Source organism: Salvelinus namaycush, chromosome 18 (genome assembly GCF_016432855.1).
Source record: "Salvelinus namaycush isolate Seneca chromosome 18, SaNama_1.0, whole genome shotgun sequence".
Lineage (NCBI taxonomy): Eukaryota > Metazoa > Chordata > Actinopteri > Salmoniformes > Salmonidae > Salvelinus > Salvelinus namaycush.
Genome location: NC_052324.1, coordinates 12201959 through 12227035, shown reverse-complemented (window position 1 = coordinate 12227035; position 25077 = coordinate 12201959). Strand labels below are relative to the sequence as shown.

Here is a 25077-nt window from a genome sequence, read left to right as displayed (position 1 = left end):
GCCTTTTGGCAAACTCCAAGCAGGCTGTCATGCGCCTTTTAATTAGTGGCTTCTATCTGGCCACTGTACCATAGAGAGATGGTACAGAACCTTCCAGAAGGACAACCATCTCCATAGGACCTCTGTAGCTCTGTCAGAGTGACCACCATCTGTGCCTCGACACAATCCTGTCTAGGAGCTCTACAGACAATTCCTTCAACCTCATGGCTTGGTTTTTGCTCTGACGTCAACTGTGGCACCTTATTTATATAGACAGGTGTGTGCCTTTCCAAATCATGTCCAATCAATTGAATTTACCACAGGTGGACTCCAATCAAGTTGTAAAAACATCTCAAGGATGATAAATGGAAACAGAATACACTCAATTTCGAGTCTCATAGAAAAGGGTCTGAATACAAACCTGTTTTCGCTTTGTCATTATGGGGTATTGTGTTTAGATTGATGAGGAACAAAAATCTATTTAATCCACTTTAGAATAAGGCTGTAATGTAACAAAATGTGGAAAAAGTAAAAGTCTCTGAATACTTTCCGATTGCACTGTATGTTGTCATTGTCTGTTTGTATACTTCTTGTATGTATACTGGTGTTCTCATCCTCAGACTGCCAGGTAAAGACCGTGTAGAGACTTCCAATAATTAACAGGTATCAATGTTTTGACTGAAAGTTACTGTAAATTGTACACACACCCGGTCTGTCCAATGAGAGGATGTATCTGTCCTCTATTCCCGCCCACCACTATCAAGAATCTTCTCCACCAACAGCGCCACGTGTCGGTTGCTTGAGAAAGAGTAATTGAGATAGCCAGATAGGGCATACATTCCAATAGGTAGGGCAATCATAGTCAGTAAATCATTTAATGTATGCACTGGATCTCCCTTACGTATGCTGTGTGTTAACTGGTATTGATATGGTAAGGATTCACCACTGATGTCTGTATCCTCTGTAACCAACTGTGACTCTCAGATGTACCTGGCTGTATGAAGACAGTAATTGACAAAAGGGGAGTTGTTGCGTACTTTTTAACATTGATCATAATTAGGCATAATGCTCCAACTTATTGCAGTGTATAACTGCAAACAGAGGGAATTTGAGATTCATATTGAAGTGTTGTTAGGTTTTGTTAGGCCCAAGGCGCCTTCGAGGGCATTATCACTTTTATACAACAGGCAACCAACATATTCAAATAATGATTGACATATTTTCATAAAAAACGTCATTTTGATTCATTTATTCATTCTAGATATCGTCCCGACACAAATCTAGGGTTGCTAGAGACGCGACCCAGTCGTTTAGTCTTTTTGTTCTGTATCTATGGGCGTGACCCCATAGATACAGAATGTTCCATTGCCATACTTGCTGGCAACATTCTTATAACTTGCTTGCTAACTAGCCAACTACAACTAACTTACAGTCACGTCAAAAAGTGCAGCCAGAATAACAGCAAAGTAAGCTGTTTTCTAGTGGCATTTATTTGGATACATCCATAACAATGAGCCAATGAGGCGCAATTTCGCCTGGCATAGAAAATGTGCTCACTCGTCAGGACACTGTTGTTCAGAGGAGCTACCCAACAACACAGCTACAGTAACACAATCACTTCAAACTGAAGCTGGAAAGATTGCAAATTAGCTGTGTTTCGTTTGACCTTTTTTCAGCTGACCTTTTTTTTGTATAGATCCATAAAAATGATGCCAGCTGATTTCGACTGGCTGAAAAACGCTGCCTGCCTGTCTGTCTCATCACGTTCATTACTATGGGACAGCAGGAGATCGAATTTGAATATTGAAACAATGTTGCAAATGTCAGAGAGACAGACAGCAAGGTTTATACAAATCTCCATTGTTGAAAACTAAATGTTAGTCTAAAAGAAATGTGAGATAATGTCTGGATGCTTTTTATAGTGGAGATCAAGTTTATAAATTGCCTGGCTGGGCTGATGAGGTGTATATAGAGGTGCATATAATTAAAAAAAAAACATTGCTTTCACCTAATTTTAACATTCTGCCATAAAGGGCACATATTCTACTTAATAAAAAAACTAGTTTTCCCATCTCAAGGTCAAATAAAAAAAATGACTAGTAAGTGTCAAATAAAGTAAACAATGACTTCCTCTTAAATCAGCCATGAATCCCCTTTTGACAGAAGGGAATGGCAATTGAATGCAAGCTTCACAAAAATGTATTTATTGTTAAATTATTTCTAGAATGTCGATCTATGGGTAACAGGGTTGACGTGTTATGCTCGATCCGCTCAGTTTTTCTCCACAAAACACCAGAAAATGAGAGTTCAGTTTACGTGACCTTAAAATGAGGGACAGATGTAAATTAATCACTAATCACATGAAATAAATTAAAATCTTCAGAAATGACTGTCAAAGCAACAAAATAACTAGGTCTTTACAATGATTGTGAAAGCTTGGAGAAATGTTGGGGTTAAGTGGGTTAAAATCATTATAGAAGTCACGGAGGGTGTACAAAGGGATTTTTGGCACGAAAGTAAGTCTTTATTCATATTTAAAAAATCTGATTTATTGAATTCTCCATGTGGTCTATATTAAAGGGCACTTCATTTAAATATCAGGCTTTTAAAATGCAATATTGGTGCACAATTAATACTTAATATCAAAGGCACTTTTCATGGAATGACCCTAAAGAACCTATTGAGTCATGAAAATTAGACAATCCCTCTCAGTCAATGAAATGTTTTCTTTTTTTTAAAGAATTGTTTCTCTTTATTAAGTGAGACAGTAACTAGATCCAGGGTGTAATGCTGAAACTCAATCTGTGTCCAATCATACAATATAGGTTAAAATAACCAACTCCAGCCACTTCAGCAAATGATTTTAAGTGATTAAAAAAATAATACTATAAATAGCCAGAGTTGGTAACTGTATTTTACAAAATAAATACAATGGGAAGACGTAGAGGCGGGTCTCTGACACGCATGCAACTACATCAGGTCACCATGGAGATAGAGGCAACACTTTGCCTCTTTAACTGAAGACAAAGTCCTGTGCTGAAAGATTTAGTCACTTGAGTTCATAATAGGCATCTGTCTCAATCTCAAAGGCTCAGGGTAGGAAGGAAGGTGATTTGGCAGCTCTGGCGATGAGACAATATAAAGAAGAAGAAACATGAAAGCAAACCTGTCCATTGACTTGTGTTTCTGTCATCTTACAAATTTTTTTATGCTCTTGGTGGTGACCAATTGCGTTTTTTCCAGTTGTTGCTCTGCGATGTCATGACAGACGATGTCACGTCAGACTGTCGCAGCTCTCTCGCCGTTGCGAAGCTTCCGGTCTGTTCTTATGGACCACCTGGTAACCGTTGGCATACAGATGGTCAGGTTTCCTTGCCACAAAGAAAACACAGTCGTACAGGTACTTCAGCATGGACTGATCGTTCTCCGTGTAGGTGGTGGGGACAGACTCTCTCTCCACCTGCAGTGAAAAACAGGGTGTTTTAGGCCCAAGGAGGATAGTCAAAGCAACTGAAACTGAAAACAATGTTTATACTTTTGTAGTAGTAGTTCATCTTATTCCTCCAATCTGTACACCTGTTCTTTATATATATATATATATATATATATATATATATATATATATATATATATATATATATATTTTTTTTTAAACAGCTTTACCTCCAAATGGAATCCATATTTTAAAATTGCTGCCCTGACGTCCTCATAGCTGAGCTCGATGGAGAGCTCGTTGGCCATGTTCTCAAAGTGGTACAGCAGTGGGCCTATAGACAAGGGAGGAATCGCAGCTTTAGTAAAAGTATTCATACAGTAGTGAAGGCTCCTCAGAGGAGGAAGGGGTGGACCATCCTCAGTGAATTTAATAAAAATAAAAATAGTGAAACAATAAAAAAAGTTATACTATTTTGATAAAGCTATTCTAAATATATTCACATTTTGTCAAATAATTGATTAAAACACACTGTTTTGCAATGAAGGTCTACAGTAGCATCAACAGCACTCTCTGGGGTAGCACCAAGGTGTAGCCAGAGGACAGCTAGTTTCTGTCCTCCTCTGGGTACATTGGCTTCTATACAAAACCTAGGAGGCTCATGGTTCTCACCCCCTTCTATAGACTTACACAGTAATTATGGCAACTTCCGGAGGACGTCCTCCAACCTATCAGAGCTCTTGCAGTATGAACTGACGTTGTCGACCTAATCAAAGGATCAGAGTATTAATCTAGTTCTGAAAGAATAAGCTACAGCTAGCTAGCACGGCAGTGCATAAAATGTGGTGTGTAGTTGACTCAAAGAGAAAGACAATAGTTGAACAGTTTTGAACAAATTAATTTATTCAAAAATGAAGGAGACGCAAGAGAGAGCTAGCTGTATTTTGTTGTATTTTCACTTTAACTTACCTAGCTAACGAATGCAGCTAGTTAGTTTAGCCTACTCAAACACCCGGTGTAACTACTAAACTGCTTGCTGTACACTGTACTACATGATTATAGCGGGTGTGGCAAACCATGGGGTGTTGGGTTGAGCGTGCAGAGATTAACAGAGACAGGGAGGTGCTAGTCAGAAAACACAACTTTACTAGGCAACAAAATAAACATAACTAAATAACATAGGTTTCGCTCTGTCCTTCTCAGGTTTTGCTCCGTGTCCGTCTCTCTCTCTCCCTTCGCGGCGTGCAACAGTGCTCCCTTTATGTGGCCTGCACTGCTGGTTGGCACTCTCGCCTAATTACCTCTACTTGGAGCCATCAGCGGCGGGGTGCCTAGCCCGTGTACTCCCAGCAGAGGGAGCCAACGTTGCGGCACGTACATCAGTTCTATCACCAACCAGGGTAAACCTCCCGGGATACCACACATGTTTATTAATAAGTTAGTTCTAATAGCTAGCTATGTTGACTATGACGTTAGTTAAAATGGTGACAAAAACGTAGGCTTTGTGTAGCGGTTATGGTATGAAGGTTTGGGTTGGAAAGGTTTTTCTCGCCTGGTCACATACAGCTGTTGTATTGTGCACTGAAGTCCACAAACAAAGGGAAAAGGTGAGAGGAGGACAGTGCGTAGATGCGAGAAGGAATTATACATGCTGTTTGTATACTGAACAAAAATATAAACGCAACATGCAACAATTTCAAAGATTTTACTGAGTTACAGTTCATATAAGGAAATCAGTCAATTAAATTAATTCATTAGGCCCTAATCTATGGATTTCACATGACTGGGCAGGAGTGCAGCCATGGGTGGGCATAGGCCCACCCACTTGGGAGCCAGGCCACCCACTGGGGAGCCAGGCCCAGCCAATCAGAATTGGATTTTCCCCAAGAAATGGCTTTATTACAGACAGAAATACTCCCGCAGGTGAAGAAGCCAGATGTGGAGGTCCTGGAATAGCGTGGTTACACGTGGTCTGCGGTTGTGAGGCCTGTTGGACATACTGCCAAATTCTCTAAAACAACATTGGAGGTTGCGTTTATATTTTTGTTTCAGTATATGTGGCTGCTATGAAAGTGAACTGTTTGCGTGTGATCAGGGGTGTATTCATTCTGCCAATTCTGTTGAAAAACATTTCTTAAACGGTAGCAAATGGAACGAAACAGGGATAACATACCTGAATTTGTCCAATAGAAAGTCTAGTTTGCAACTGTTGGACTAACGATTACACCCTAGATCAGCTAGATGCAGTCAAGAGTGTGCAAGGCGGTATTAAATGTTTCCCTGTCTGTCACTTTGATTACTCAAATTTTTCTGTCGACGTGTGCACCTATGTTGTAAGCTTTCATTCGTAGGCTAGGTTGTAGCAACCTCATGATGGGTATAGGGACAATTTATGGGTATAGGGAGTATCATGTAGTCGTCTAAACCGATGTTACATTGAGCTGGGTGAATGTAGTATTAATGACAGTCATCCAATAGAAATAAGGCCATGCTCCAAACCCCAAAAAAATACACCCTCCCTTAAACGGCACCGACCGCCACTGACATACAGCGTGTCATACACTACCAGTAAGTTTAAACAGGAACTACACCAAAAAATGCGTAGAGAACCTCTATCACTGGTCAGTAAGGAGCTCTGTTGAACATGTCGTCGCTCACCAAGATTGATCCACACGCCTCCAGGCTTCAGAATGTTCCAGATGGTCTCCACGTAGTCGATGACATTGTGCGCCGTGTCGATGAAGAAGCAGGTAGCCACGCAGTCCCAGGTGTCTGACAGGAAAGACCACAATGATACTATACTCGTCTAACCCGTCTCACCTTATTGCTAATACCAACACAGGTAATACAAAAATGATCTGTGTCTAGGACAGAGTGCTCACTTTCACCATTGACTGCTCAAGACGTGGCCAATTCACATAACAACCTGTCACTTAACAGAGAGACAAGGCCCGTGTCTAAGAGCAGGAGTGCTGATCTAGGATCAGTTTAGTCTTTCAGAACATAATGAATCAGACAAGGTTGGACCTGATTCTAGATCAGCACTCTTACTCTGAGACGTTTTGTGAACACAGGGCCTGATCACTCATTGCTCTTGTTGATCTTTCATACAGCCTGTGTGAAGCTCACCACTCACTAGGCTCTGTGTAGACCTCCTGGAAGTCCCCAGCCACCATGGAGAACTCCGAGTTTGGAGGCAGGCTCTGGGGGTTGACATCTGGGAAGCTGATTGGCCGCGTCTGGTCAGATGACCTCTTGTTGTTGCTGAACTGGTGGATCCAGGGGTACAGGGTCATGGAGTTGACCTTTTCACACCTCAGGAAGGACAGAACAGAGCCACGGTAAGTTAAGCTGAACAACAGGGGTCCGAAGAGGATTGCATTGGGCTAATTTGATATGCTAGGCAATTGATTTGGCCCAGGTTTTCAGGCAGCTAAACACACCAGACATTTCAACATTAAATGACACACGGTGCAACATATGCAAGGGCGGAATTATTGTATCATACGCAAGGCTTGAGTTAGGGCCAGGGGTGAAAGTAAGGCGGTGCGGTCCGGTACGGTGTCACGGCAAAACAAATAGTGCGGGTACGCCGTATCGGTAAAACATGAGCCTATCCCAATAATGAAAACAAAATGTCAAGAAAAATAAAAGGTGTAGTAGCCTACAGTTATCATTACTGTATGTTAGAGGCATGCAAAATGAGCGAATGGACTTGAAAACAGGTGGTAGGCCTATAGCCTACGCTCCGAAATACGATGTGGTTTGAGGAGAACACAAACATTTTGCTACGGCAGAGAGACGCATGTCGGACAGCAGTGGAGGAATTAATTTTGGCCTAATGACAACCACCAAATGTCATTACACTGTTTTGGTGTTTTGTGTAACGGATGTCTATTTCCATCCACCACTGTTCGGAGGCTGGAAATATGTTGCGAGTGGATGAACGTGCACGGGAGCCCTTTGAAGTGATTGTTTGAAAATCAGATGCAAACATCATGACTGGTTGTGTTGATGCCACAAGAAAAGTTAAATTACAAATAATTCTGGCTAGTCCCACAGAAAAATGTTATTAATAGTAATTCTAAATATAATTCTATGATTAGGCCCTACGGGTGGCCCGCCCATTACGCAGGATTAGGCAGCCGCCTAGAGCGGCAGTTTGATGAGGGCAGCATTTTCCGACTTAAACTGACCAAGCTGCACCTCCAACAACACCTCACATTATTCTGCCCAAAAACAATACCAGTGGCATGCGGGCTATTTAGGTGAGTGCTGATGTTGCCCCATCATAAGCAGGGCCCACTTTGTCACAGGCAGGGGTGCAAAAATATTTTGCTTATCCATGCATAGTGCACCTCTCCAGGGTGCTGTTGGAGAGACTCTACGCTCCACCACGCTCCATCAAATTAATTTTACATAAATTATGTAGCCTACGGGTAGAAAGAGTAGCAGCCTATGTGGTTTTTCTGTAACCCATGGACTGGAGACTAAATGTATTACAATGTCATGAGACAGACACTTTTTCAATCATTAACTTATTAATGAGGAGCGAGAGTGCAGGAGAAAGTCAACTAAAAAGGCTAGCGGGCAAACATCACCTTTGGTGTGGCTACGGCATAATCAAAACAGAGGAGGACAGCAAACGGTGCTGAAAGTAATTCATTTCAACAACTGTCTTCATTTTAATTCGACTTCACTAACAACAAGAGGGCTTTGTTGGAGGCTATTTCTTCCAATTCCCCCCAAAAAGAGGTAGGCCTACCTGTTTGACAGACACAATTATGCTATCCATAGATTTGCCAGTATAGCCAAAGCCTCCAATACTGTCACCGTGCACTCCTTAAATACCTTGGTGTCTGAGAAGGGCTTGGTGTGTTCAGTTAAAACCAGGGCTCAAAATGAGTGAGGGTATGCCATACCCTTTGTTAAAGAAAAGGGCAACACTTATACCTATTGTTAAGTTTAAATTTAGAAATAAATCAATGAAAAGTATCCAGATAATATAACGCGTTCTATAACAGTGCTTAACTCTGATGCCTTATTAAAAAATCTTAGGGATAAACCCCTTTTTTCAATTTTCGCCTAAATGACATACCCACATCTAACTGCCTGTAGCTCAGGCCCTGAAGCAAGGATCTGCATATTCTTGGTACCATTTGAAAGGAAACACTTTGAAGTTTGTGGAAATGTGAATTGAATGTAGGAGAATATAACACAATAGATCTGGTAGAAGAAAATACAAAGAAAAAAAACAACCGTTTCTTTTTCTACCACCATCTTTGAAATGCAACAGAAAGGTCCCACTTCCAGCCATCACTCTGGTTGCAATTCCGATGGTGTCAACAAGATGGCAGCAGTGTATGTGCAAAGTTTCAGACGGGTAACTTGAAGTATGAGCGAACTACATGACATTTAGTGTGAAGTCACCCAGGTACATTTGGGCAAATCATGAAGGAGGCATTTGCATTCATATTAAATTTTTCTGCAAGAATATATATATATATATATCTCATATATGCATAGTCACTTTAACTATACATTCATGTACATACTACCTCAATTGGGCCGACCAACCAGTGCTCCCGCACATTGGCTAACCGGGCTATCTGCATTGTGTCCCCCACCCGCCAACCCCTCTTTTACGCTACTGCTACTCTCTGTTCATCATATATGCATAGTCACTTTAACCATATCTATATGTACATACTACCTCAAATCAGTCTGACTAACCGGTGTCTGTATGTAGCCTCGCTACATTTATAGCCTCGCTACTGTATATAGCCTGTCTTTTTACTGTTGTTTTATTTCTTTACCTACCTATTGTTCACCTAATACCTTTTTTGCACTATTGGTTAGAGCCTGTAAGTAAGCATTTCACTATAAGGTCTACTACACCTGTTGTATTCAGCGCACGTGACAAATAAACTTTGATTTGATTTTGATTTGAAATCTGTATACTTGGACTTTGATTTAGCTTTTCCAGTATTAGTAGCCATATTATAGTTCAACATTTGCAAAACAACCAGTTTTCATAAGTCTGAATATTCTTACATTTTTTGTCCAAAATGAAATGGCATGCTGTCGTACAAGGTTAGTAGCTACATTTTACGACAGATACACGGATACTCCCATAAAGCCCAGCTCATGGGCTATCTAGCTAGTTTTGTTTGACTCCGATTGGTGCTTATTTGACAAAGTTAGAGTCGTTCAAGTGAAGACCACCCGCGTCATTGGCGTGCCATGAAGGCGTCGCTCTCTGACCAAATATGGTGTCTTATAGGATATACTACACCCCTAATGATATAGTAAAGTCTTGTTACGTTCTAGGATCTCTGAGGAATTCATACGAACGTGATTTGACTGGTTGAAACAACGTTTAGGGTTAGATTTCACAGATTCCTTTCTTTGCAAAGTGGAAATACAAAATCGATTGTGCATGCTATATGGACCTTTTTAGGATATGAAAAGGGATTTTATCTAACAAAACGACACTTCATGTTATCTCTGGGACCCTTTGGATGATAAATCAGAGCAAGATTTCAGAATGTAAGTTCACATGACACCTTCAGAGGTGAATTTATCAAACCTGTCACGGTGAAACAAGAATTTAAGCTTTCAGCCGATATAAGACACTTATATGTACCGATATTTGTTGTTTCTCTAAAATCTGTTGTGACACAAGGCGCTGCATGATTTACAACTGTCCAGTTGACGGGACGCTGATCCCTAAGAAGTTGGATTTAATATATTCTCTTTTCAGAAAATTTAAAGTTAAATTACTAGGGGCAGAATAGGCCGCAGCTGAGCTTCAGAATGTCAACATTTGAAGCGTACATTATTCTGTGTTGGTTGAGTGTCTGTCTGGGTGGAAAGGTAACTTTTGAAAGTGCCATATTTAGATTAATAAGGATGTCTAATGTTTAATTATTTGCAAACAGCAACCGTTTCGTTGCGAACATTCTCTGGTTTGACATTGGAGAAATACGCCTATTTCGCTGTCCATTCTTCCCTGAAACTTCTATTTTCATTATCCACCTTTCTTTTGAAACTTTTTCAGAGCAACATTTTCTCTTGATTGCAAACCGTTTTTCCCCAATCAACGCACAAAGAAATATAAAAACGAATTTAATAGAGACATTGGTGATTTTATCAGTTTGAAAATATGATATGTTATTGACATTGAACTGACTATATAGCCTATTAACCAGATGTGTTATGAATAGGCCTATGAATTGGGCTGCTGTTATGTTCTCTTCTTATGGTTCTGTTCTGCCGACTATTTGCTGATAAAAAAATTGGCCCAAACCTATTGCCGACCCCTGTTGTACACCATTCTAGTTTAGCGGGATAGGAGGGGGGGTGGCAATTTTTTGTCTTCCCTAGGGTGGCAGAACGTCCAGGGCCGGGCCTGTTACACCCATACATTTTTGAGGTGCACACATAGGAGGTCCCATAATGGGAAGAAATTAAATCTACTTGCACCCTTGGTTAGGGCTGAGGGTGAGTGTTACCTGTTGAGGACGAAGTTTGAGGAGAAGAGCATGAAGAAGCTCCATTCGTTGCCTTGGCAGGCATAACCCAGACGAGCGATTTCCCATGCCAGGCGACCAAGCCCTGCCCCCGGAACCAGCACGCTCACCTTGGACACATCACTACAGAAACAACCACGCCATCACTGACAGAATACACACGTAATTCAAAATACAAAATCACACAACTGATTTAGAATTCAAGACTGTGTGTGTGTGTGTGTGTGTGTGTGTGTGTGTGTGTGTGTGTGTGTTCACCACTTGTTGCTGGGAAAGAGTCTCTGGATCTCTTGGATGAGGGGCAGGTAGCAGGAGTCTCTCTCAGCCTGGCCGGCCTCACTCCAGTCACGCACAAACTGCTTAATGGTGGACTTGAGCTTGTCCATGTCGAACGTGGAAGACGTACCCACCTTCCTCAGGTCATCCTGGACAGAAAGACAGATTCACTTCAACTCCTCAAACTTCATCCAATGGTGAAAGGATCATGGAAGCAAATTAATCTAAGATCTATCTTCTAATATAATTTACACTACTACAAGAACTACTGAAATGTGTGCCGGTGTGGTATACTAGAATAGAAAAACATATGCAGCTCCTCCTACTACTACTGTATTTTTCTTGCACAAAAACACCTAGATGCAGCCTATCCAGCACAGTGTCAAAGCTAGCAAGTAAGACCCTCCCTACTCCGATTGGTTATCCTGCATTCGCATCACTGACCATTTTGCATAAAGTTGGAATTCTCAACTTTGGTAGCGAGTTCTCTAGTTGCCAGTGGTTAAATTGCTAAATGACTCCTTGTGTCTCCTCTTTCCATTAAAAATAACTGATTTCCAGTAGTTTGAGGGCTACAAGTAGTGTCTGGTGTGACTGCGAGAAAGCATGAGTGTGACCTTTTCTGACCGTTTAGCTCACCTCTTCGCCATACTCCATGTTCTCAAACATGTGGACACAGTTGAGCACGATGGCCTGCAGCACCTCCTGGTTGTGGTCCACACTGCGGCGGATACGGGCCAGGTTGGGCAAGACCCCGGGCAGCAGCAGCTGGTGATGCTTCGGAAGACTCTGGAACTGACGTTCTGCTCGATTCACCCGCTCTTGAACATGCATCCTGAGATTAAGGGGAGGTGAATTAGACAAAGGAAAAGGGAAGGGTGGTGCCACGGTGAAAAGGAGGAAGAGAAGATGGAGGTCCAGAAACACAGATGGGGGGGAATAGAAACTCATTTTATAGCCTTTTTGAAATATGATAAAGCCTAATCCAATATCCAGACTCCTTGAAATGACTTGACACAAAGATTCACAAAACCCTTTTATGCCCTTTTTTCTAAGCAGCTTCCATTATGGTGAACATGGTTGTATAGACTAGGCATAATCACGTATGACCTTCTTGTTTGTAAGTAACAAGATTAACTGTATTGAAATGTAAATGTTTGTCAGCCTGGACATTATAGCTCTTGCTGTTTTTGCATCTTCTTTTAGTTATATTTGTTATTTTCTAGAGCTAGCTCCACTTCCTGTGCTGCTGTTATCTAGCTACTAGCTAAATAGCGATGGTATGGGACAATGTAGTTATCCAAAACGGTATAAATCCTGATATAAATACATAATATATCTTAGCTAGCTAGCTATGCAACATAATTAGGGTTGTCACTAGTTACCGCAAAGTAAAAATTGACTATTGTAAAAATGGGGTCTTAACTTAAGGGTTACCCATAAGGTCAGCAGGGAGGTTAAAGTTAGGTTTAAAATCCGATTTGGTCCAATGCAGCTGTCCAATGCACCAATGCAGCTGTTGCGAGTTCAAATCGCATTACAGACAATTTTAGCTAATTTGCTACTTTTCAATGACTTACTATATTTTTAGCTACTTTGCAACTACTTAGCATGTTATCTAACCCTTACCCTAATGCTAACCTTAACCCTTTAAACTAACTCCTAAACTTAACCTTAATCTTAGCCTAGCTAAAATTAGCGAGCTAGCTAACTCACCTAGCTAGAATTAGTAACATATCATACGTTTTGCCAAATTGTAACATATCGTACGTTTTGAAAATTCGTTACATATTGTACGTTTTGAAAATTCATAACATATAATAGGAATTGTAAATCGTAACAAATCATACGAAATGGTTGACGGACATCCAGCAATTATCACATACCATACGAAACATATCATACTAAATTGAGTATCTCGGGTTTACGTACAGAATAATACAAAATGTGCTGAGACCAGGTTGCCTAAAAAGGCTGCATTTTCAGGAGGACTTGACTAAAGTTCAGGAGGACTTGACTAAAGGAGGACTTGATAAAGGTCATTATCATAATTTTCACAATATTATTCTAACCACAGTATTATTGACTGCACTGGGCCTTTAAGAAGAGACATTGTAGAAATAGGCGGGGTTTAGCCATGACTTTAGGGCTGTGAGAACTAGTCAAACCCAAAAATCAGTCATCCCTCTTCTAAAATCTTCGGACAAAACGTTACACCATCAACATAACACACACATCACAACTGCACAATTTAAACACCCCCGATCCCCCTTCCATGAGTCATTTAACGTTACTTCATGTTCCTATTCTTGTTTTATTATTTCTTATTATTGTTGCATTGTCGAGAAGGAACTTGCACCGTTAGACGGTGTATCCCGTACATACGACTAATAAAAACTTGAACTAACGATAGCCAGACCGTCTGGGTCAAATGACTTTATGGGTAAGCTAGCTACCAAATACTACTGCTGTTTTGAAACAGTCCGTACCTGTAGTATCTAAACGCATCGATCACTTTCCAAAAGTGTTGCCTTTCGAGCCTTGTCTCCTCTTCTGGTGTACATTTAATCCTTTCTCGGTAAAAATATGCTTCTTCTTGCTCTCCATCAGTAACCTGGTCCACCGTTCCTTCCGCCATGTCTGAATGTTGTACTCAGACCCATCCAATCGAACAATGGAGTGAGCCAGGAAAAGTAATAGACCTTTCATCTGGTTGGCAAGTTAACTATGGCAGTGAGCTAACTAGTAGCTTCTGCTGTATTTTTTGTTCGAGCAGAAAATGATTTTACCTGTGTATGTGTGTCCAGTTTATTACAAGTTGCAACAGGAAGACAGCCCCAGCACAGAAGCAGAGAAAATGTATAAATGGCCTCCTGGAGACAGGCCCTTTATATCCTAATCAAACATCAGACAGCACCAAATGTGTAAACACCAACCTGAAAGGCTTGTAGGAAGTCAAAACAGAATCAGTAAGGCCCATACCTGCGAACATAAGCAAACATTGAAATGCAATTCTTAAAAGTCAAAGCCGTTGAGGTGGGGGGCTCTAAGCTTACATATGGAATTGTTTTAAGAAGGTCATATCATGGATCATTAAGCTATTTGATTTTGAATTATAGGACCCCTTTAGTTATCAAAAATTATTAAAAAAAACATATTTGATAAAATGTTGCGTTTGGCCCATAGAAACGCATTATAGCCCATAGAAACGCATTGAATAACACATTCACAAGTTGCAATAAAGACTGTCAAAAAATAAATCATAAGGAATAAGATTTTGAAGTGTCTATCCTATATCTAGGAGATATAAGAAAGCTCAGGAAGTAATTTTTTTTACACATTTAACCCCTTATTTTTGTTGCCATAAAACTACCTCCATACTTCCATTAATTTGTATGCGTTACCTTTTGACGAGTCCCTTGACACTTGTGGGGGTCGTAGAGAAAAACTTGTTTGTTTTATTTTTTTTAGGCCAAACCTTTCGGATGCTACCAGTCATCATGAAGTGCTTTGATATTCTAGTTAAGGATCATATCATCTCTACCCTACCTGACACCGTAAACGCACCTCAATTTACACACCGCCCCAATAGATCCGCAGACGATGCAATCGCCATTGCACTGCCCTATCCCATCTGGACAAGAGGAATACCTATGTAAGAATGCTGTTCATTGATTATAGCTCAGCCTTCAACACCATAGTACCCTCCAAGCTCATCATTAAGGTCGGAGCCCTGGGTCTGAACCCCGCACTGTGCAATTGGGTCCTGGACTTCCTGACGGGTCGCTCCCAGGTTGTGAAGGTAGGAAACAACCCAACTCGGGATGAGGAGGGCTTTTAGCGGGTGGAATAGTGGGGACCAATTGGAGGTTTACATAGTAGCAATGCAAATATCATGGTACCGCTATATAGACACTCAATCATCATGTTACTGTTTAATGGTACATTTACAAACATATATTTTGATAAATAGAACTGAAACGTGTGTCTCATTATGGTAAGTGGTGAAATAAGTATAGCCAGTTATAATTGTAATGGCTTAGCTGAAAATAAGGAAAGACCATCAATATTTACCTGGCTAAAAGAGAAGAAATATAATATCTATTGTTTACAGGAAACTCATTCAACAATTTTAGATGAAGTTTTGTGGAAAAAAGACTGGGTGGGCGAAATATACTTCTCCCATGTGCAAAGAAATTAAAAAGGGGTGATGATATTAATTAACAGTAATTTTGATCCAAATGTGCAAATTGTCCCAACAGATCATAAAGGTAGATGGATTATTTTAAATATGTTATTGGACAACAAACAGATATGGCTTATTAACCTATACGGTCCAAATAATGATGATCCAAGCTTCTTTGAAAATATATATAAGAATTTATCAACTCTACAAGCAACACTAGACTCTATTATTTGGTGGGGATTTTAATACAGTTTTAAATACCTCTATGGACCGGAAAGGAAATCACACTACAAACTATCACCCTCGGGCACTTAAGGAAATCATGAATGTCATGGATATATTGGAATTAGTGGATATATAAATACCCTGACCTAGTGAGATATACATGGCGGAGGCTTAAACAAGCTAGTCGTCTTGATTACTTTCTTATGTTGGTCTTATAACAAAATGTTGTGTGCTAATATTGCGTTGATGCATCCTTGACTATAGGGTACTAGCTACTACTAAGGTTACACAACATTTCCCGCATATGACAAAATCCCACGTTTTTGTTTCTGTTTCACACACATCCATGGGCTTTTATGTGAAAAAATATGGATGAGGTCCTTACAACATGTACGTTTATTGTACATCGCACACAAGTCATGTAGGCTATTATCATCATCATTATTATCATCACTTCTAGGTGGCACACAGCTAATGTGGTTGACTAAAAATGTATAGTGTATTTTAAAAATGGGTTCGATTCCCCCCTCGCATCAATATCTTTTGTTGAGGAAAAAACTATTCCCTGCCGGTCCTTGATGTTCGATTCAAAAGGCATGTGACGAAGTAAATTATTCTAATAATGCATAGTGTATAAAGTGTGGTAAGCCCAGTTGTGGAAAAAGTACCTAATTGTTATACTTGAGTAAAAGTAAAGATGCCTTAATAAGTAAAAGTGAAAGTCACCCAGTAAAATACTACTTGAGTAAAAGTCTAAAAGTATTTGGTTTAACATATACTTAAGTATATTAAGGATCTCACCTCATTTGCTCACATTGTATATAGACTTATTTTTCTACTGTATTATTGACTGTATGTTTTGTTTATTCCATGTGTAACTCTGTGTTGTTGTATGTGTCGAATTGCTATGCTTTATCTTGGCCAGGTCGAGGTTGCAAATGAGAACTTGTCTACCTGGTTAAATAAAGGTTAAATAAAAAAAATAAAAAAATAAAAGTATCGAAAGTAAATGTAATTGCTAAAATACACGTAAGAATCAAAAGTAAAAGTATAAATCATTTGAAATACCTTATATTAAGCAGACCAGATGGCCCGTTTTTATTTTTAAAATTATTTATGGATAGCCAGGGGAACACTCCAACACTCAGACATGATTTACAAGCGAAGCATTTGTGTTTAGTGAGTCCGCAAGATCAGAGGTAGTAGGGATGACCAGGGATGTTCTCTAGATAAGTGCATGAATTGGCCAACTTTCCTGTCCTGCTAAGCATCCAAAAGGTAACGAGTACTTTTGGGTGTCATGGAAAATGTATGAAGTAAAAAGTACATTATTTTCTTGCGGAATGTAGTGAAGTAAAAGTTGTCAAAGAAATAAATAGTAAAGTACAGTATAGATACCCCCAAAAACGAATTTGCTAGTACTTTAAAGTATTTTTACTTAAAAGTACTTAACACCACTGGTTAAGCCTACATGTAAGTGTAGTCTATATAAGAATATAGCCTACACGAATGTCTCCTCGCCAGGAAAGGGCGTAAGTTAATCACTCTGTGGGTAGGCTCCACCAGGCTTTCACCTCACTGTCCTGAAAGCCGAGGCTACATATGGAATATGACCAAGGTGTTTAATGGGGTTCCTCATGAATTGAGGTGTACCATACAAAGTCCCATATGCATTAGTAGGTTATAACATAAGCAGGACACTATCTGATATGAATGAATGTAGGTTATAGCTGCAGTACGTTGATTGGAGTTCCTATAGTAACCAGAGTTAGATGACTTTGTCAAATAGAAGTTATTCATCATCTGTTACTTCTACAGCCAAGTCTCTTCCTCCATTAAGACTGTCGTTTCGAGTCTTCTGGACTCACGCTAAACTTCTTAAAAAGAAAACTGCAATACTGCCATCTGTAGGATGATAACAAGAGTGCAACCTATAATCACTGTACACTTTGTAATTATCCTCCTCCTCGAGTCAAATAACTCATACGTGACAAAGCAGATGATTATAAAAATCCATATAAAACGGTGTAGGTGTACACGTCCATGTAATATAGCCTATGCAATATGATTATTAGGCAATAGCAGTGTGTTTGTGTACAAAAGGCTGTGAAGTATTTGTAGTTAATCATATCAGTAATGCTAGTTCATATCAGAGCCCTAGCTCTGCCCACTGGTGAAGTGGAGCAGAGCATGCTGGGTGATCTCCAGTTCAGAGAAGAAGATCAGCTCAGAGTAGTCAAGTGAGAGAAAGTTCCACCCATCCTTGTGTTTTCACCAGTTAGCTTTCGTTGTGTTAGCCAAGGCCAGTGGGTGTCCTTGTTGATATAACAAACACACACACTTTGGTTGAAGCAAGTTGCCAGACCACTAAGTGCCTTAGCCCATCCATACTACATACGCTGCTGTTCCGTGCCTGTGTATATTCAGAGTTATTAAACCACCTCAACTGGAATCCTACCTGTCTGTCATCTGTGCCCTTACCAGCAAACGGGAGCGAACACATGAAGTAAAACCTAAAGAATATACAGTCCACCAAGTCCTCACTTACAGTTTGTGTGCAAGGCTGAAAGAGGTAGCTCCTTATTAAATTAATTCTTCATTTCCAAGCTGTTGGCTGTAGGCTACGTCCCTTTTCATCACACTGACACAGTACTTGTGAGATTCAAACCCTTGCCACAATCTGTGACAATTACATGGACTAGGCACTTTAGAGAGCAATTTGAACAGTCAGTCAAATACACGTGAAAGTTGCCTGGATGATCAGAATGTGCTGTTGGACTCAGGTATGTTCAGGAGGCTTCCATGAACAAGTGTTGGAACACGTCCAACTATGTCAACGATTTAAATTTGCTGATGCAGAACTTGTTCCAGGATATAATCACTGCCACCTGTTGAGGTTAGCATAGGGCTAACATTTGCCATTTTAATCTGATGGGACCAGCTTCAATTTAGCGTTCTGTCACGTGCAAGTAAATTAACGATTTGAATTGGCTGATACACATTTTGAGCCGGAGAAACGGTTTAAATGTAAATGGTTGCTTATGTTCGCAAGTATGGCCCCACAGTACTCACAAAATGTCTTCAAAACAATACAACAGTGAATAATCAGTGAGTCCTCAGTACCTCCAGTCTGGTGTCATTCACTATCAACAGATATGAGAATAATCCAGAACATTCAGCATCAAGTCTAGTGACCATCAACTGCACCTTGAGTGTCACAAATAGAGCAATTATGTGTATTACAGAAACTCCAAATATGCTAAACATTGTGTTGATCACTTAACTAAATATGAACTTTGGTCATCTTTAAATTTCCCCATTACAGTAAAGATAAAAAGATAAGACAGGCAGCAAATGGTGATATGCATTTAGTAGTTGTAAAAATATCCACCAAAGTGAATACAGAGGATTTACACGCTTGTTAGTTTTAGCTTCCCAGGCTAGATTGAGCCAGAGAAGTTTGGATGGGTTTTGTAACAGCAGCACAGGCAAAGCATGCGCTTACGCTTCAATTTGCGATTATAGAACACAGCTTTTATAGAGCACATGTTTTCTACAACACTGGTTTTACATAGCACTGGTTTTATTTGTTGGCTGGGTTGATGATCTTGCCCATGAAGAGAATACTCCTGGTCTCCTGGTCCATGACAATGACCATGAACGGACGGTCGAACTTCAACACAGGGGTGCGTCGGAAGGAGAGGGGCGTGATGACCACACCTGTAGCAGCTGCTGCAGTCGCTCCGGCCTCATCCACATCCAAGGAGGCCTGGTGCGCCACCTGAAAACAACCACACAATGCAGTCCGATGTACAGTAGATAGGCCTAGGTCACATGGTTCACATACAATATGTTCTAGGGCAGTGATTCTCTTGGGACCCCTGGGGAGCCACAGAGAGCTTTCAGAGGCTCCCTGAAAAAGCGAATTAATTGAAAATAATGACAATATTGAGGCCAAAATGTATCATATTTCATGGAAGAATTGATTGACAGGCGTTAAAACATTGAGAGTGAAAATGTTCCATACCTCTGAAACAGCCACCTTCAGATCCTCTGATATTCCGCTGAAGTCAGCTCCATTACTGAATATGTCCGGCATTCCCATTCCACTCAGGACGTCCTTGAGGGAGTATGTTGTGGTGATAGACATCTTGGGAACATGCACCTGGTATTCCCTAAAGAAAAAATTGGACAGGAAGAAGATTTTACTTGCAATGCTTGTGATATGTGGTTGTTTCACCCACCCAATGTTCATTAGTTCTATGAGAGTGATGCGTCCTGATTGAGACAGGTCATACCTGGCCTTCATCCACCTGTGCCACTTGGTGATGTGGTTCTGACATATGGCCTCCTCCAGACTAGCGAGTCCCTTCTCTGGTAGCGCCAGCATCATTGACACTGACTCGTTGTAGTGGAGCTGCAGGATACTGGTGGAGATCTCCTGGTCGTAGTAGACAGAGAACCTCTTCTTCACGCTCATCATCTGGACCGTAACAGTGGTGTTGTCATCCACATGGAATGTGTCCTCCTTTGTGTCTTTAGAGTCAAATGGAATCTCCCATTTTCCTTGAGAATTAGAAAATCGTAAAATATTATGATGATGATTAAAGGTTACCAGACTAAAAGTGATAAATCTGAAGCAAAAAAAATCTAATCTGAGGGAGACCTGGCAAGATTCAGCAGGAAATACAGCCAAAAAGTACAGTGGCATCATTAATACCAACACCCAGAGACAAAAATACATATTGACAGAGTTAGAAGGAATTACATATGTCCACAAGGTCTGCATCAATCAAATATGTGAACTCTATTAAATTTTTTGCTTATTGTTTTTTTATCTTAAAGTTTGCAAAATCCTCTTACCTTTGAAGTATATGTAGCTGAGGAGATACATGACAGTGGTTGGGTCCAGATCTTTGACTAACTTGTCTATCTTGCCTCGAGTCTTTTCCCCCACGTATTTATTGATCGTGTCGATGGCCTCGGCCGTGTTGGTGAAGTCGACAGTGAAACCCTCGGAGAGGTAGAAGCGCTTCATGTCCTTGAGGAACTCAGGGTGTGGTTTGAAGGTGTTGTGCAGGAAAAGTGCACTTCCTATGGACAGGTCCACTCCGTTCTTCTGGTTGAGCTGTGTGAGTATGGTCTGGAAGGCCTGGTCCACCTGTTCTTGTGTCAGTAGGCTGCTGTTGAAGCCCAGACCAGTGAAGAGCTGCTGGTGGGTCTGACCCCTGGCCCCCACGGACAGAGCAGCCAGGGCCAGGGACACACTCAGTGGGGAGAAGAACACATTTTTGCCCTGGTTGTCAGGCTGAACCACCAGCTGCTTGTACAGGCTGAAGGCAAACCCCCCGTTACCTTGTATCACTGGTTTGGTGCCATTGTCACCGGGCTCAGGATGATGATGCCCGTGGTTGTGGTCTCGCCTGTGTTCATGGTCTCGACTGTGCCCGTGGTCATGGTCGTTATCGTGCCCGTGATCATGGTCCTGGTCAAGCCCTTGACCCTGGTGGCGGTCACCTCCGTGACCTTTATGACCTTTGACCTCTCCTGGGCAGAGCACTGCCATGACGATCCACAAACACAAGGCTGTCCTCATCTTGGTAACTATCACAAAGTTCAAAAACGTAGCATTACACAATCAATTTTATTTCGATTACACAATAGTCACCACATTTAAAGGTAGATTCAGCGATATGACAGAGGCACTAAAAAAGTTTAAGAAAGGTGTAATAACCAGTGGGTGGTAAATTACTGTTTAGAAATACATGATAGTTAAATTACCAGAGAATAATTATACTTCCAAACAGATCACATCAAAATATTTCTTGGAGCATAAGCTTAACATAGACACCACACATTATTAACAGTCACACTATTACATCACTCTGTACCCGAGGTGGACTAGTAAACATGGCAGGGTCTAGAACGTTCCAGTGGAGACAAAGTCTTCAATGAATCAAAGAACACTGTACATCTCAAACCTGCCATTGAACTAAACTGTGTTTTTATCTTCCCACATCAGTATTCAAATTCTGTTATGTTTTTATTCTGTGGTCTCCAGCACTGGTCCAACAGAGACTAGCTTTTCAAACTCTTATCATTTAATGTTTCCTGGAAAATATTTGTCTCGTTTTTATTCATTTTGGAAATCAGACATTTTTAATCCTAGTCAAGGTAAATAATACCTTTAGTTTATCAATTAGTGGGCCTCACACCAGACAAATCCAGTGAACCATGTTTGGAGATAACCATTACAGTGCTATAGAGCCAGTGACCAGTAAAAGTCTTTCAGTGTAGAGATAGATAGCAGTACAGTACTCACCCCTATAGACAGCAGCTATGGGCTCTTTGTACAAAAATCTGTCTATATACTGAGGATCGGGTGGTGTCCTTCATTTGGGATTGTCAGTGGTTGAACTTTGACATGTTTGTTTGGTACTGGCATGCCCCCATATTTGAACAGTGTAATGATTGCCTGCATAGAAGGAGTGCTGACCACAACATTGTTCATTTAGAATTGGCACAGGACACAAAAACTTTTAAAACATTTATATTGTAAACAAAGGACATTGGAGATCATCAATAATTAGTTGGATGATAACACAGCAAATGATAGCTATTGTGCAATATTGCTCTGTTGTAGGCTCTGTGTTGTTCTTTTTCATTTAGTTATTTTATAGGACTGTGCAATTCATGTCTGTTGTGGATTTTCTGTTGTGCATGGTTATATACACTATATGTACCACCGTTCAAAAGTTTGGGGTCACTTAGAAATGTCCTTGTTTTTGAAAGAAAAACAAATTCCAGCTAAAATAGTAATTTACAACATTAACAATGTCTACACTGTATTTCTGATCAATTTGATGGTATTTTAAATGGACAAAGAATTTGCTTTTCTTTCAAAAACAAGGACATTTCTAAGTGACCCCAAACTTTTGAACGGTCTTGTATATACACAGTACCTGTCAAAAGTTTGGACACACCTACTCATTCCATGGTTTTCTTTATTTTGACTATTTTCTACATTGTAGAATAATAGTGAAGACATCAAAACTATGAAATAACACATATGGAATAATGTAGTAACCAAAAAAGTGTTAAACAAATCAAAATATAGTTTATACTTTAGATTCTTCAAAGTAGCCACCCTTTGCCTTAATGACTGTATGTCAAATTGAAGCCGGAAGTTTACATACACTCAGGTTGGATTCATTAAATATCGTTTTTCAACCACTCAACACATTTCTTGTTAACAAACTATAGTTTTGGCAAGTCGGTTAAGACATCTACTTTGTGCATGACACAAGTAATCTTTCCAACAATTGTTTACAGACAGATTATTTCACTTATAATTCACTGTATCACAATTCCAGTGGGTCAGAAATTTACATACACTAAGTTGACAAACACTAAGTTGTGTGCCTTTAAACAGCTTGGAAAATTCCAGAAAATGATGTCATGGTTTTAGAAGCTTCTGATAGGCTAATTGACGTCATTTCAGTCAATTGGAAGTGTACCTGTGGATGTATTTCAAGGCCTACCTTAAAACTCAGTGCCTCTTTGCTTGACATCATGGGAAAATCAAAATAAATCAGCCAAGACCTCAGAAAACAAATTGTAGACCTCCACAAGTCTGGTTCATCCTTAGGAGCAATTTCCAAACGCCTGAAGGTACCACGTTCATCTGTACAAACAATAGTACGCAAGTATAAACACCATGGGACCATGCAGCCATCATACCGCTCAGGAAGGAGACATGTTCTATCTCCTAGAGATGAAGGTACTTTGGTGCGAAAAGTGCAAATCAATCCCAGAACAACAGCAAAGGACCTTGTGAAGATGCTGGAGGAAACGGGTATAAAAGTATCTATATCCACAGTAAAACGAGTTCTATATCGACATAATCTGAAAGGCCGCTCAGCAAGGAAGAAGCCACTGCTCCAAAACCGCCATAAGAAAGCCAGACTACAGTTTGAAACTGCACATGGGACAAAGATCGTACTTTTTGGAGAAATGTCCTCTGGTCTGATGAAACAAAAATATAACTGTTTGGCCATAATGACCATCGTTATGTTTGGAGGAAAAAGGGGGAGGCTTGCAAGTCAAAGAACACCAATTTAACCGTGAAGCACGGGGGTGGCAGCATCATGTTGTGGGGGTGCTTTGCTGCAGGAGGGACTGCTGCACTTCACAAAAGAGATGGCATCATGAGGCAGGAAAATGATGTGGATATATTGAAGCAACAACTCAAGACATTAGTCAGGAAGTTAAAGTTTGGTCGCAAATGGGTCTTCCAAATGGACAATGACCCCAAGCATACTTCCAAAGTTGTGGCAAAATGGCTTAAGGACAACAAAGTCAAGGTTTTGGAGTGGCCATCACAAAGCCCTGACCTCAATCCTATAGAAAATTTGAGGGTAGAACTGAAAAAGCGTGTGCGAGTAAGGAGGCCTACAAACCTGACTCAGTTACACCAGCTCTGTCAGGAGGAATGGGCCAAAATTCACCACACTTATTTGGGGAAACTTGTGGAAGGCTACCCGAAACATTTGACCCAAGTTAAACAATTTAAAGGCAATGCTACCAAATACTAATTGAGTGTATGTAAACATCTGACCCACTGGGAATGTGATGAAAGATAGAAAAGCTGAAATAAATCACACTCGCTACTATTATTCTGACATTTCACATTCTTAAAGCAAAGTGGTGATCCTAACTGACCTAAGAGAGGGAATTTTTACTAGGATTAAATGTCAGGAATTGTGAAAAACTGAGTTTAAATGTATTTGCCTAAGGTGTATGTAAACTTCCGACTTCAACTGTATGTATATACGGTGGTCCTCTGTGGCTCAATTGGTAGAGCATGGCCCTTGCAACGCCAAGATAATGGGTTTGATTCCTGGGACCACCCATACAAAAAACATCTATGCATGACTGTAAGTTGCTTGTGTTAAAGCGTTTGCCAAATGGCATATTATTATTATTATTTATACCCATGTCTGGTACATTATACTGTTTAACAATGCAATAGTGAGCTACTACTTAATTGGCATGCTAAGAGCCAAACCACACTTCAGTAACCTTCTAATCAATGCATTTCCTGCCATGGCACTACTCAGGAACATATTTCAGTGTCCATTATATTTTTTTAACACTGCAGTATAACAGAGAAATATACAGTATATATATTTTTTTACCTTTATTTGACTAGGCAAGTCATTTAAGAACAAATTCTAATTTTCAATAAAGGCCTAGGAACAGTGGGTTAACTGCCTTGTTCAGGGGCAGAACGAAATGTTTTTTTACCTTGTCCGCTCGGGAATTCGATCTTGCAACCTCTCGGTTACTAGTCCAACGCTCTAACCACTAGGCTACCTGCCGCCCATATTAACTTTAGTCAAGAGTCTGCACTGTTTATAGACTTTGCACTCCTTAACTATGTACAT

At 40.3% G+C, this 25077-nt stretch overlaps 2 protein-coding genes across 5 annotated transcripts; both read right to left on the bottom strand.

Annotated features, from left to right (window-relative positions):
• Nucleotides 1-2351: 2351 nt before the first annotated feature.
• On the bottom strand, nt 2352-18870 carry carnmt1 (carnosine N-methyltransferase 1). 3 transcript variants are annotated; one of them, XM_039013242.1, is made up of 9 exons: nt 18180-18870; nt 14157-14202; nt 11860-12055; nt 11203-11369; nt 10927-11067; nt 6549-6727; nt 6071-6184; nt 3643-3746; nt 2352-3439 (listed from the first exon to the last, which is right to left on the bottom strand). In XM_039013242.1, exons 2-9 carry the CDS (start codon nt 14198-14200, stop codon nt 3254-3256), a joined length of 1131 nt encoding a protein of 376 aa, XP_038869170.1. In that variant the 5' UTR covers nt 14201-14202; nt 18180-18870; the 3' UTR covers nt 2352-3253. The 3 variants fall into 3 exon arrangements, with proteins under 3 accessions (XP_038869170.1, XP_038869171.1, XP_038869169.1); XM_039013243.1 differs by lacking the exon at nt 14157-14202 and having other exon boundaries at nt 2353-3439; XM_039013241.1 differs by lacking the exon at nt 18180-18870 and having other exon boundaries at nt 2353-3439; nt 13710-14202.
• A 114-nt stretch (nt 18871-18984) lies between these two features.
• On the bottom strand, nt 18985-24962 carry LOC120063090 (alpha-1-antitrypsin-like). Of its 2 annotated transcripts, none has more exons than XM_039013240.1 (5): nt 24938-24962; nt 20495-21235; nt 19930-20197; nt 19659-19806; nt 18985-19412 (listed from the first exon to the last, which is right to left on the bottom strand). In XM_039013240.1, exons 2-5 carry the CDS (start codon nt 21225-21227, stop codon nt 19215-19217), a joined length of 1347 nt encoding a protein of 448 aa, XP_038869168.1. In that variant the 5' UTR covers nt 21228-21235; nt 24938-24962; the 3' UTR covers nt 18985-19214. The 2 variants fall into 2 exon arrangements, with proteins under 2 accessions (XP_038869168.1, XP_038869167.1); XM_039013239.1 differs by lacking the exon at nt 24938-24962 and adding an exon at nt 21954-22075.
• Between the last annotated feature and the right edge of the window lie 115 nt (nt 24963-25077).

Coding starts and splice junctions, on each gene's coding strand:
- carnmt1 (XM_039013241.1), bottom strand. CDS start 13,858: ATGGCGGAAGGAACGGTGGACCAGGTTACTGATGGAGAGCAAGAAGAA. Junction 12,056..13,709: donor GATGCGTTTAGATACTACAG/GTACGGACTGTT, acceptor CCTTAATCTCAG/GATGCATGTTCAAGAGCGGG. Junction 11,370..11,859: donor ACATGGAGTATGGCGAAGAG/GTGAGCTAAACG, acceptor CTTTCTGTCCAG/GATGACCTGAGGAAGGTGGG.
- LOC120063090 (XM_039013240.1), bottom strand. CDS start 21,227: ATGAGGACAGCCTTGTGTTTGTGGATCGTCATGGCAGTGCTCTGCCCA. Junction 19,807..19,929: donor CACAGGTGGATGAAGGCCAG/GTATGACCTGTC, acceptor TTTTTTCTTTAG/GGAATACCAGGTGCATGTTC. Junction 19,413..19,658: donor TGAAGGTGGCTGTTTCAGAG/GTATGGAACATT, acceptor GGTTGTTTTCAG/GTGGCGCACCAGGCCTCCTT.